Source organism: Eretmochelys imbricata, chromosome 1 (assembly GCF_965152235.1).
Source record: "Eretmochelys imbricata isolate rEreImb1 chromosome 1, rEreImb1.hap1, whole genome shotgun sequence".
Lineage (NCBI taxonomy): Eukaryota > Metazoa > Chordata > Testudines > Cheloniidae > Eretmochelys > Eretmochelys imbricata.
This window is the reverse complement of record NC_135572.1, coordinates 202,869,232-202,883,325: the sequence shown is the minus strand read 5'-3', so window position 1 is coordinate 202,883,325 and position 14,094 is coordinate 202,869,232. Positions and strand designations below refer to the sequence as shown.

The window sequence follows — 14,094 nt, the reverse complement described above, 5'->3', positions numbered from 1 at the left end:
TTTCAGAGTAACAGCCGTGTTAGTCTGTATCCGCAAAAAGAAAAGGAGGACTTGTGGCACCTTAGAGACTAACCAATTTATTTGAGCATAAGCTTTCGTGAGCTACAGCTTATGCTCAAATAAATTGGTTAGTCTCTAAGGTGCCACAAGTACTCCTTTAAATTTAACAACCGGTTCTAGCGAACTGGTGTGAACCGGCTCCAGCTCACCACTGGGTTTACCTCAGGGTTATAGGAAAAGATGGTGAAGGGACATGCGTTCCTTCTTGGTAACAAACAGAAGAGGAGCGGTGAGCCATTCTTCTGAAGCCGTTGCTTCTGTCACTGTATAAGGCAGCCAGTGGCACGTGTATTGTGGGTAGCAGAGTATCCACAGCCAGATGGAGCCTTTCTTTTGGTGTTACAGCTGTGAGGCCAGTTATTCCACCTCCTGTCAAGGGCAATATTACACAATAAGAGCATGGGGCACCATGGTTATCTAGTGTTGCCAAGAAGCCACAGTAAGAGCTAATGGGGGAGCCGGTGACAATAATCAGGACAGTGAAAGCGCACCACTCTGAGGTGTTACTACAGTCTTAAAAGAGCTTTTACAGAAGGGGCTGTAAAAAGATGTTTCAGTGACACATTTAAATTGTTCGCTCTTACAACTCATAAAGAGAACAGCAGATACTGACAGCCACGCTGCTTGGGGCGATGAGCCTGTCAGATCTCATCCATTAAGAAAGGCTGGCCCGAAGGAGTACGCAGCTGGTGATCGCCAAGGGAAACCCAGGGCAGGAAGTGGCACTGGTAACTCAGGACGTGGTGCCTCTCGCTTCTGGGTCTGTGCCAAATCAGCCCCTTAGCCGGCTGCTAGGATGCACTGTGCTGCTGGAGATGAGACCATAAACCTAGGCCCTGATTAGAGCTGGACCTGAAAAAGTGCAGCCCTTTATTTGAAAAATACGCTGCCTTTCCCTTTCTCAGTAATATTGGATGGCTACTATCTCACCAATTCTAGCCCTGGCCACACGGTCACCGAGCAGCCTGTCTCTGTGAGTGGTGTCCAGCCTAGTCCCCCAGACATATTATTTCTAAAAAGTCAAGAGGCCCTGATAAATATTGGAACTACTGCCCTAGGCTCAGGCAGTCCCAGGGGCCCAGCAGCGAATCAGGCCATGGACCAGCTAGAGCTACTCTCCCCTCCCTCCTCTACAATGCAGCAGGGGAGCTGCTGCACCAAGAAGGGAGAGCAGCCGGTGAGCGCTGCTGGCTCACCCCAGAGCTGCTCCTTTGGGGACGAGCTGTGGGGTGACACCTCCTTTTAATGGCACTGGGCCTGCTGAGGGAGCACATCGTCAATTCCTAGTCAAACACAGATTTCTTTCTTAATGCAGTCACCACTGAGGATCGCAGCTGAGAGCCTCCAGGCCGCTCCTGAGCTATCCTAAAGTCTTCAGCGTGAGGTGTTGAGTGACTGTCATGATCAAACCCTAAGGGTCCCATAGTAGGTCGGGGGTATTTTTGGTGTGTTTTATGTAGGAGCCAGCACATTAACCCTGATGCCCAGGTCAAAATCCAACCTAATACCAGCCTGCCTTCCTGAAATACCCTCAGTAGTTTCTGATGGCATTTCCACTCTCCTGCTGTGCTGTGTTGACAAGAGCAGAAGACATGTTGGCCACAGCAAGAGTCTCCCTACAAGCTCCATCAGGACAGAAGGCGCGATACAAACGCAAGACAGTGGTATCATGATCATTATTCTCATTTATTATTATCATCGTCGTTCAGTTTGAAAAAGGAGCCTGGAGCCACGCATGAAGCTAATTGGCACATTTTGCTTTATTTTTGAAAACAAACGGGGGGGTTAATTTTCCTTCGTTTGTTTGTTTGTTTTTCTTTTGTTCTCTTTAGTTCATTCCATCACATTGAAAAAGGAAGAAAAAGATTTTTTTTTTTTCGTTTTTAAATCGGTAAGTCTGGACTCCTCAGATGAACGGAACATTGCACACACACTTGGAACAGAGAGGGAGGGCGGGGGGGAGAGAGAGAGAGCGCTCGCGGCGGGCAGACAAACACACGCACGCGCCAGATCAAAGAACTCTGATACAGTGCAAGAATTTTCCCAAAATGATTGGATCATCATCATTACCAAACAACTCGCCATAACAACACCAAGAAACAAAGAAATGTTTAAGCCACACTGTTCGACTGGGATTTTTCCTGCTTTTTTTTTTTTTTTTTTGCTTTTTTTTCTTTAAATGTTTGCCACACAGAGAGAAAAAGGGTTTAAGTGGGATGGGGGAGGGACGGACAGGCCCACAGGGGCGAGCAGGAGGTGGGAATCAAGATTAGGGTGGGCATGGGAAGAAGGATACAGGAAAGGGGGAGGGAGGGAGGGGCAGTGGGGAGTCATTTCTTAATGTTCAGGCATTTTCTTGGTCCGCCTTGTTCTCATCTTCTTTCACCTCTTCCTGCTGGGCACTTTCAGTAGGTTTGGTTTCTTCTACAGCATCTAGTGGGGAAAGAGAGAGGTGAGGGTTAGTTGCCTGAGCTATAGTGTACTTTTTACATGCTTGTTGCAGGCGGCCTGAATGACTCCAAGTCCTTGTTCCCAAATGGGCCAAAATCTGACAGTTCTTATCTGGCACACGTGTGGGTGACTGTGTGAAATGAATTTATATTGTCCAGGTCTTAGTGGACAGGTATATGCTTCCCACAAACCAACACCATGATTAATTAACCTTCTGAATTAGGGAGCCAGAACAGAAAGGCTAAAGGAGTGATTCAACCATACAAATACAATTGTAGAGAGGCAACACACCTGTTAGATCACCTAGTTTATCGTAAATCCCTGCCCTACCCCTAGAGCCAGTTGCAGGTTGTTTCCTTCTATACATTAGCTAATGTTTTTTCCCCAGTCTACTCTTAAATAGGTTCACTCTTCACTCACTCCTAAGTGTTTGGAAGTGTACATTATCCACATGGAAAAGTCCTATCGATTTTTATAGGGATGAGGCCAAGGTTCTCTATACATATGATAGAGTTCTGCAGAAATTATTCGAGAACCCTATAGAATTGAATAGCAAACAGGAACCTATATCTATGGGTTTTTTTTAAAAAGTACAGAATTCTACAGCAGGGAGCTAGTTTTCTATTAAATGCTATAAGAAGTTATAGAAGGGTTCTCATTCTCTAATCCCTCCTCCAGGTCTTTTCCATAAGGATACATCTGCCTGGAGCTGTGCCAGTTCTGTGGCTGGAGGCCATCATACTCCAAGACCATCAGACAACTTTTACCAGCCCTCAGTTCACATGAAATGTTAAAGTAAAATACTTTAACCAGTGACATTCTAGACACGTATTAGACAAGAGATCAGGAAATGGGGCGGGGGGTGGGGGGAATGGACGAGACAAAGTAGATGGAAGTGGTATGATTTGAGTTGGAATGGACCCGCTTTTGGGTCATCCAGCCCATTCACCTGCAGTATGGGACCTGACTGAACTGTTGCTAAAGCATCCCTGAAACCCAGGCATCTTGTCTGAGCCTAGGGGCTCACTGGGGCTATAAAGCCAACTCTGCATTTTTGTGGTTTGTGACACAAAGCTGCCGTAACGCACTGGAGAATCTGGTCTGCTTTGCACAGCGGTAACTGACCACACAAGACACAATGGAGTGGAGAATCAGGACCACTTGTCCTAATGGTTGACTTGAGGACTGTCCCTCAGTGTGTATAGGGTTGGTTATGTTTCTTTAAAAACATTCATATCAGTGTAATGCTGGTGAAAGGTAGTGAATTGACACCGCTGCAAGCTAAAGTGCTTGGTTTAGCAGTGCAAGAAGCACAGAAAGGGCAGTGGCAGGGCAAACCCTCTCCTCTCCCGCCTCTGGCCCCACTGATGTGCCTCAGCACTGAAATGCAGTGACTACCCTGTGAAGGGGAGTTTGGTCACATGTAGCCCATTCAGTTCTTGCACTGGACTAGGACTCCTTGCCGAGCATCAATGAGGATGCCTCTTGGCATGTGGATAGTCATAGGAATTGGACAGTTTTGCTAAGCTATTCAGTGCCGTCAGATGGCAGACATGCTTTTACTACCAACCTTGGCAAACAGCCAAGACCCCTTAACCTAGCTCTTTTAAATACCTTCCCTAACCCTATGTCCCTAAGGATGCCTTTTAAAATGTGTGCAAACCCCCTGCCTCGTGTGCCAATTAAGTGCTTTTATTGCACTTACGTTGCTTGGACCCCCAACCCAGGTGTCACAATGAGTTCCTACTGTAATAGTTCCCCCCAAAAATATCTGCTGGGCAGCACCTTGGCCCAGTAACCCTGCCTAAGTCCCTGGGGCTGCAGACTTCCAGCCAGCAGAAGCACATACATGTTTGCTTTCTCCTGCTCCTAAGCAACAAAATCCAACAGCTTCGCAAGGCCTCTCTTGCATTAATTAGTACAACTGCAACCATTAACAGGGCGTGAAATAGGCTGCTGATTTAAATGGGATGCACGCAGTGTTGGGGAGCCCAAACAGGTCAAGTGATCTTAATGGTTTTACTAAACTTTCTTGCAGCTACAACAATATTATGTTGGTGGGGTCCGTCCGTCCCCCCGCACACACACTCATCTCTAATGCTGGCTACCTGAGGGTTTTATGATGGAGAAACAGCAGCACAAAGTAAAGATGTGATTTTCCCATGGTCACACAATGGGAAAGGGAAATAGAACCCAGGATTGCTAACACCTAGGGGTGAGTTTTAGCCACAAGAATATCTTTATCTGCTAGCGGTGTAGACTCTGCAAGGGCTTATCTGAGCCTCCTGAAACAAAGCCGTCTACAGATTTTCTTACAAGCATACACAGGATGGGTGAATGAAGCATGCGTGCGTACACACACACTCAAAGCTAGGGGTGGGTGAACCAGTTCAAACAACATAACTACCCCTAGAATTTTGTTCTGCATTGGACTTATGTACAGTGAAAACTTATATAGTGCTGTGCCAACATTAACTTAATCAATTCCCCAGAGAGGTAAGTAAAAATTAACTCAGTTTTACAGAGATGGGGAAACTGAGGCATGGAATGATTCACATGACTAGTCCAGGCTGCACAGTATCAGAGCCTGGTTTAGAATTCGTGTCAATCCCCATGCTCAGTCCGCTAGGCCATAACACTTCTCTACTTACCTTAGCAATTAAGGCCCTGGTCCTGAAGCCTTAGGGGTCACTTAAAACACCTGTGGGCTTCATTCACAGTTTTGCGTGGTCAAGAAATGCAATACCAGGCTCTAAATGTGGGGTACTGGCAGGCTCAGAGCAGTGCATGGAAGCTCACACTAATGCTGCCTTGTGCTGATCTTGCTCAGTGGATAAACAGAAAGCTTCAGGGCACAATGTTCTGCCACACTATGGCCCCTTTGCATTGCTCTAGTGCAGGGGTGCGCAAACTTTTTGACACGAGGGCCACATCTGGGAATATAAATGTATGGCGGGGCAAGAATACTCACAAAATTGGGGTTCGGGTGCAGGAGGGGGTGAGGGCTCTGGTTGGGGGTGCGGGCTCTGGGGTGGGGGAGTGGGATGTGGGGCGGGGTGAGGGCTCTGGCTGGGGGTGCAGGCTCTGGAGTGGGGCTGGGGATGAGGAGTTTGGGGTATAGGAGAGTGCTTTGGGCTGGGACCAAGGGGTTCAGAGGGCAGGACGGGGATCAGGGCTGGGGCAGGGGGTAGGGGAACAGAGAGAGGCTCAGGGGTGCAGGCTCTGGGTGGCGCTTGCCTCAAGCACCACCCGGAAGCAGCAGCATGTCCCTTTTCCGGCTCCTATGCGGAGACGCGGCCTGGCAGCTCTGCGCGCTGCCCCGTCCACAGACACCGCCCTTGCAGCTCCCATTGGAGCGCCGTAAGGGGCCATTGGAGCACATAGGAGCCAGAGGAGGGCCATGCCTCAGCTTCCAGGAGTCGCGTGGAGCGGCCCCCAACCCTGCGCCCTGGCTGGAGTACCAGAGCTGGGCAAGCCCCAGACCCTGCTCCTCAGTGGGAGCTCGAGGGCTGGCTTAAAACAGCTGGCAGGCCAGATCCAGCCCGTGGGCCATAGTTTTCCCACCCCTGCTCTAGTGGGACAAAGGGGCTGAAAAGCTGGCAGATCTCACTCCTGGCATACTCCTGGCATAGGGGAATCCTCAGGTGGCATGGAACTCGGGTGGTGGCTCAACACTATCCCCACTTCACTTCACCCAGTACCAGGGTCATAGGCAGAGCCATAGGGACTTTATTGACAGCCTGGCCTCATGACTGCTCTAACTTATGCTGGGACTGACCTGACCCAGTCTGGAATCAGGAAGCCACAAAAGTGACATAAAGCCACCTTTGTCACCCACTCGGGCCCTGCACCAAGCACAGCTCAGTTGGACAAGGGGATCAAGGCTTCAGTCACCAGCGCGGTACCTTTTACCAACACTGAATTCACATAAATAAATGAGAAACCTGCTCCATGAAGAGTGTTAGCAAGCAAGATTCAGTTATCTGTCTCTCTCTTGCTTGGATGTGAGCAGGGAGCATCTGGGAGGGGAAGTGTTCTGAGCACATGTGCCCCGGCTGCTGGGATGTGTTTTTTGCTTAACAGCTGTGGCAGTGTCTCACTGAATTTGAGGACAGTGAAAAATCAGAACCTACTGGTCAGCAATGAGGTTCAATCACAGGTGACAGCACAAGGATATACAATTGTGTGCAAAACAGGTTCAAAGCACAGAAATGCAACATCACAGAATCCTAGATAGACATCAAAGCTGGAAAAGACCTAGGGACAGATCCTCAGCTGCTGTAATTTGATGTAGCTCCATTGATTTCAGTACTAATTTATACCAGCTTAGGATCTGACTCCTAAAAGTATGTAAAATAGCCTCTCTCGCTAGTGCAAGCTTGTTCCTGGGCATGTATTCTCCAGGGATTCTCCAGTCTACCTTTAAATGTCCCACACAAAGGAGCTTCCACCCCTTTCCTTAGGAGACTACTAGACAGTTCTCTATTAGCTGTCACTTGTCAGAAGGCTTTTCTTGAGATTGGACCTAATTTTCCACTCCCTTGCACCTTGGGTTGTCCTTTACATTGGTGCAGCATGGATGTGTAATTTGCCTGTCAGCAACACAGGCGGTAGTATTTGACACCCATGTTGTACTCTCATTGTATAGGCATAAATAGTGATACAAGATGCAAGGTAAGGGAGAATCAGGCCCATTCAGCCAACATTTTCCTTCTCTTTTTCAAAATTGAAATGCACCAGATGCAGCTCCTTTTGGATGGCCAACTTTCCACCCTCGCAGAAACTGCCACACCTGCTCCTGCCAGGTTTGCTAAGATTCAGTGCATTGACATTGTGAGACCTTCTCCCACCTCTCCATTTTTGTGGGTGGAGTTGGAACAAGGAAGAGACATTGGTTTATTTGGAAACAGGCTGGTGAGTCTGAGATACATGGAGCTAGAGCAGGAGAAGCTCAGATAGCTAGAGATGTGGCAGGAGAGGCCATCAGCTGGAGCAGGAGAGGCTGGCTATGTACAGACAGCAAATGGAGCCCCAGAACCCAGAAAATGAGAGGAGAGGCGCTGGGGTATGTCAGAACATGGAATAGGAGTCACCAGGAGATTGAGAAGAAACAGGAATGGCAGTGACATGAAGCTGAAGGGGCTTGGAATATGCAAAAAAATAAAGCAAGGGAGGACAAAGAAGGAGTGGCCTTTTTGAATTATTCCCATATCTGTGGTGATTCTGTGATAGGGACAAATGTCAGACTCAAGATTCAGCTGAGATGCAACCACTCTCATTTTAATCCTGGATTTTGGAGGAGAAAACCTGGTTCAGAAACCCACCGGGCCACCTCAGAGCCCTCGCATGAGGCATTAAATTGACACGGTGCATTTGCACCGGTATTAAACTATGGAGTTGTTTGGTAGATTGAAGCTAAAGTATATTTCTGAGCCCTCCTGGTGTGGACTTTGGGCCTGATTCTGAGAGGGGCTGAGAACCTACATCCCTATTAAATTCAGCCGGCAGTGGTAAGTGCTCATCGCCTCTCTGGATTAGACCCTCCAGGTTTTGTGCTAGGTAGCATAAGGCATGGAACTGAATTACGGAGCCCTGCTGAAATGAACTCAGAAAAATCTCCTGCTTTTCAGTGCTCCATTTATCTCCTGGAAGGGGTGAGAACTGTATCTGAGAACCCCACTGGCAAGTGAGCGCCTTGAACATAGGCAGCTACAGTTGCTAGAAAGCTGAGCTAGGCAGGCAGGCAGCAGTTTCATTGGATGGTGGCACTTCCAGCTGCTTTCGCCTACGCCACATTCTAATGGCTGAGCTTGCAGGCCCCGCTCCAAGTCCCTCCACTGCCCTACATTAGTGAAATTAGGTTGAGTGGATTTCTGGGTAAACGTTGCCTCTTGGGACCTGCCCAGCTCCATTTGACTTGCCAAGATTAATTAAATTGGAGCAGAGCTCTACACGTGACCATAGTAGTAGTAACCTCTCCAATGCTCATTTTTTCGTGGCTGGTGGCTTTGGTTTTGTTTTGTTTTTCCTTTCTGTTATCTTACAGGTCTTTAAATTGTCACAGACAACACCAAGAGAAAAGAAGTTACACAAACACTTTTGAGTTCAATACAGCCGACTCAGGGATTTTGCCTTAGTCGCTTTTCCACGGTTTTCAGAATTACTGCTCATGCTCCTCGCTCAGAAACTATTGTCTCATTCCTTATATTACAGTATTCCACATGCAACCAGCCTGTATTCACCTTTACCTCTGCTATGGCCCCAGCCTCAGGGAACCACAATGGTGGTCTACCTTCCCCCCTCCCGGAGTCCTTTACTGCTCTCAAGTGTTGTTCAGGGTCGTACTGCACTGCTATCGGCAGCCATGTTCCACCCCAGAGGCAGCTCAATTTAAATTATATTTTTTCAGAATTTTGGAAGCTCTGGATTAGAGATGGGCCCCAGTCAAAACCCAGGATCTCAGCCACTCCAAGCTGTGATGATGTTTGGATCCAGAGCTGAACTTCTCAGCTTGGATCCATCTATCCAAATCCATCCATCATCGATCCAGCCACTCAGAAGCTGATTCCAGGCAGAGTATGGTAAGTCTGAGACTGTTGAAATGGAACCCATTTCAGGCTCAGAGCCACTGCAGATACCATTCTCCGTTCCCCATCTCTGTCTAAAATGCATCCTTGGCCCAGTCCCCCTCCACTGAAACGCCTCATACATCACGTAGCAGCTTAAGAGCTCCATGGAAACCACTATCCCTTTGAAGGCCCAGTCTGCTTCACTAAGTGACCTTTGCAGGCCTGTTGAATACTGGAGAGAATGGAAACAGAATCTATCATGGATCTCTCTCCATGGGGAGTGTTTCCTGCTATTCTTCACAATTGTCTGATATGCTGGCCCACAGCACCTTCTCAGTTGAAAGGGAACAATAAAGCAGCTTTTTGGGGGGAAGTGTCTGTCCATTGTATAGAGGGCTCCTTTCCTATAAACAGATGTACGTAAGTATAATTCTTGATGATGTATAAAAACTACCTGTTTACTCATACTATTCCTTTCTTGTAACTTCACACTTATAAATGAGGGGGAAAGGTGTGTGGGGCTGGTAGCTCTCCACCGCGTCCTCTGCAGTTCCATCTTGGCTCAGGCTCCCCTCTGGAGTATCATGAGTTCCCCTCCACGCAGGGAGCCTGGTGACATCACAGAGCCAGTGAGCTCAGAGCATCCTTAGTGATCACACCAGGGGGTCTCCATCCCCTGGCACATGCAGCAGCAGATGGCAGTGGTGCCCAGATAGCCCGGAAGACATCAGAAAGGAGTGGATGGGGGAGTAGAAAATTGCAGCTCCCTGAATTGGTTCTTAGAAGCTTTCACAGGTAAGGAGGTCATGGAGCATGCTGGGGGAGGGAGTCCCAGGGCAGAGATGGGGAGGGAAGGGGAAGGTCAGGTCTTCAGGGAAGGTAGCAATCAATCACATATCACTAACAGTCATTCCACTTTGGGTCTCCCAATCCTGATTCTCCTCTCCGTGTTGTGTTCAGCCCCATATCAGCTGAGACTCTGAGCTGGGCAGGGAGAAGAAAGGGACAATGCTGTTGGTCCTAGCAGACCAGATTGTCCGCTGCTTCACATTTTCTGACCCAGCTAAATCCTCAGAGGACAGTCAGATCTGTCTCTGTTGCCGCAGCTGCCTTCTTGTTTCCTCAAGCTGAGGAGAAGATGGCTTTGGGATTCTCCCCACATACCTGTGGAAAGGAAACTCCATTCCACCTTTGGACATTCACGTGTGCAGTAAATGGAAAGGAAAGGCGAGGGGGTAGACCTAGAATCGCAGCTCAATTGCAAGGCATCTCTCACAGTGTCTAGACACCAGCTGCCTGGTTGCCATGGAAACCCTCCAACTTTGGCTGAGGGGAATCTCTCCAGAGAGATCAGGAGAGGGGAAGGGGAGGGGAAAACGGAGAGATGCTCTTTGTGAATGTGTGGCGTTAACCCTGATACAACCACATTTACAAACACTCTGCTTCCTTGGGCAAGGGAAGAACAGACTCCCCTCATTCCCTCCACTGCCATCCCTCCCACATGCACATATATGGCACTGCACCCGACAGCTGAGGGGCACTGGCTAAGCTATTGCTGGCAGGTTGCTTTTTCACTCCTATTTACTGCTCTGTGTTGTCAGTATGTTCGCTCGCCCTCGGCAAACCAACACATTCTGCCCTGAAACAGGTGCCAGAACTGAGCCATTCACACCCATCAGGGAATTGCTTTACAGGCAGCAGGGCCCCTCCTTGTCAATGGAGAGTCTCCCCTCACACCATTTCCCATAGGCAACTGCAGCCTCTGGGAAGGTAGCACCTTCCTCAGTTGGTGCAGCAGCAAAATCAGCAATGACGCTTGTTTCAGGGATGCTGTATATGGTACTTGGAAGGGGAAGCCTGGTGGCTTACTGTCTTGGAAAGCGGTAGGGGAGCATCTTTCAAGTAAGAAGATGCATTGAGGAACAGAAACCTTGTGCAGCTGCAGAGTGGGCCACTGTCATCTGGCTGTAACACTGCTGCTTTCAGTGCACTTATGCCGAGGAAGCATTTGTCCCACAGAGCATGACCAAGGTAGCATGGTCTGAAGGTTCAAGTACAGTTTGCACCCCACATAGAACAGGCATAATGATACTGAACCACCTCACTGAGGGAATCAGACTGGAGGTTCATGGAGCTTCATTCAGTAGATCTGAAAGTACTATAAAAATATACATCAACTGGCAAGGGCTGCAGATGCCAAGGGATGGGTATTAGCTCAATTTATGTGTTGTCACAGAACAGGCTCCCCTGCCCATGGCACACACAGCCACATAGCCGTGCTGAATGAACCTGCTGCAGCATATATCTGTGGGTGGGTGTATCTAAAGTACTTTGCTCTCTCTCTCTCTCTCTTTTTTTTTTTTTTTTGAAGTGACTGCAGCGCTTGTGCAAGCGGGCAGCCTGGCAGCCCTGGTTCAGGCTAAAGGACCCTATCCATAGAAAAAGTGCAGCATGGAGAGCAGCCAGCGAGCTTCCCCCATGCTGTTCCATAGCCAGATGCTGTGTCCCCAGTTCTCATATGCTTCATTCTGGGCTCTGGGACAATGCAGTTCTCAAAAGGAGCAGAGCTGTTGGGGGTAGCTCATAGACTGGAATTCAATCTTTGATGCACCTGGGGCTTGATCAATTAATTGCTTTGAAAATTAGGACCAAGGCCATACAGTGGCTTTGGGAAATGACTGGGTGCCAGGGGTGGGGCTTTGGCACAGCCCTGGTGTGCTCGCTGAGGCCTGAGCCATGGAGAGGGCGGGCAGCTGCATTCTGAACCGGCTGGTGCTAGCACACCGTCTTCAGATTCAGCTTCCGGTACAATGAGTGTCAGAAATACAGGCTGGAGATGACAAAGACAGGGATCAGTGTGTCCAGGTCCTTGTACAAAAAGGGATGATGTTTCCTAGCTAGCTGTAAGAGGGACAAGGCATTTTTAGATACTGGTGCTACCTGATCAGCCAAACTTAGTGAGGAGTCAAACAAGACCCAGAGGCTTCATGCCACTTTGATGAATGGGGGCTGTGTGCCTTCGGCGAAAGGTGGAGACAAGGTATTGACAAGCTTGTCAAAGTGTTTTCCCTTCCAGTCAGCATCTCTTCAGTCTTGCATGGGTTCAGCATGAGCCAGTTGGTCTTTAGCCAATAGCTCATTTCCTGTAGACATTCTAGTAGCATCAGTAGAGAATGAGATATGCAGCTTAATGGCATTGGCATGCTGTTCGCAGCCAAGCCCATGGCATCTCACATCTCTCCCAGTGGACTCATGTAGATATTGTAAAGAAGAAGCAGCTATTCATCTTTACTCTGAGTTCTGTTGGAGCTATTCTAGTGCTGGGCCATCTACCCCTGTTATGTCACATAGGTGTTTGTAGCAGTACCTAGAGTAATAGATTCGAAGTCCGGAAGGATCACCTAGTCTGATCTCCTGTCTAAACACAGGCCATAGAACTTCCCCACAATAATTCCTAGAGCAGATCTTTTAGAAAAACATCCAGTCTTTAAATGATTTACAAATTGTCAATGATGGAGGATCCACCACAACCCTTGGTTAATTGTTCTAATTACTCTCACTGTTAAAATAATAAGCCTTATTTCCAGTCTGAATTTGTCTAGCTTCAACTTCCAGTCACTTTGTTTGCTAGATTAAAGAGCCCATTATTAAATATTTGTTCCCCATTTAGATATTTATTAAATGTAATCAAGTCACCCATTAATCCTCTCTTTGTTAGACTCAAAGAGCTCCATCTATTTAGCTTATCTCCATAAGGCTTCCTTTAAAAAAAATCCTTTAATCATTTTTGTGGCTCTTCTCTGAACCCTCTCCAATTTATCAATATCCTTCTTGAATTCTGGGCACCAGAACTGCACACAGTATTCCAGCAGAGATCATACCAGTGCCAAATATCGAGGTAAAATAACCTGTCTATTCCTTGTTGTACGCTGTATCGAAGCTGCAGAGAGATCCATCAGTATGAGCATGGAGATTTTACCTGTGTCCGTGGCCATTCAGTCATTGTTGGAGGGAGTGGATGGCTTGTGGCCAGTGGTAGTGGACAGCAGGCGATTGTATTGCTGTACTAACTCATTGGCACCTTAGCCTTGTAGTTGGGTGTCTTGTTCTTCTAGGGTGAGATGAAAACCAAGGTAGTTCATGAGTCTTTGGGGGCAGGAGCGGGTGGACCAGCTTTGGTTGCTCACTGTCCTGGCAAGAAGGAGGGAAGGCTCTGATCTCTGCTTGGAGGAGGCAGTGATGAGACAAGAGAGTGGTATGTTGGTGACCTCTCCAATATCCAGTCCTAGGCTGAAGATAATGTCCAGCGTATGTGCGGTTGCATGTGTGGATCCAGAGACTGCCTAGCAGAATCCCACATAAGCCGTGAGATAAAATACAGTTGTATCAGTAGCTCTGTCTATGTGGAGGATGAGATCACTGAGGACAAGGAATCTGGGGGATTCCAGTACTCTGCTGATCAAGAACTCTGCAAGTTCCTCCAGTAAGTTGACAGGGTTTCCAACTGGAGGCCTGTACCCTACTAGGAGTCCTAGGTTCCTCTTGTCCTTTGCCTTACAGACCATATAGATGCACTCAAGTGTTTCTGTTTCCAGACTGGAACGTCTTCTGCACCCTAGGCTGGAGGGCAACAGGACTGTTGTTGTACTTCTTCTTTGCTGTTCCTGGTGCATTCTGGGGTCTGTCTTAGTTTTTGACATATGGAGTGTCCTGTGGGGACTAGCTATCCTAGTGTAGGGTTGCAGGTGGCATTGAACCATGTCCCAGTGATGCCAGCAAGGCCAGGTCCTTCATCCAAAAGGAGATCTTGGATGGTGCTGGTTCTGTTGATGGGTGACTTTGCATTCAGCATCAGGAGTTTCAGGTTCTTATTTTCTTCTTCTCCATTAATTGTGTTACCAGTCAAGCAGTGGGCTTCCTTCCAGTGCATGGTTTTTGAATTTTTTCCAAGTGCATGGTGTTCTCAGGGGATGTTGTGACAGTTTGAGCAATTTCCTGCAATATCCTTGAAAAA

The 14,094-nt window shown here is 48.1% G+C and overlaps 1 protein-coding gene across 1 annotated transcript in view; it reads right to left on the bottom strand.

Moving 5' to 3' along the window:
• Positions 1-2,404: 2,404 nt before the first annotated feature.
• The window catches only part of GAP43 (growth associated protein 43), a 38,939-nt gene continuing 27,249 nt past the window's right edge, over positions 2,405-14,094 (bottom strand). The window contains exon 3 of the mRNA XM_077818260.1: positions 2,405-2,493. Coding sequence (XP_077674386.1) covers positions 2,405-2,493 — 89 coding nt within the window. The remainder of the gene's footprint in view (positions 2,494-14,094) is intronic.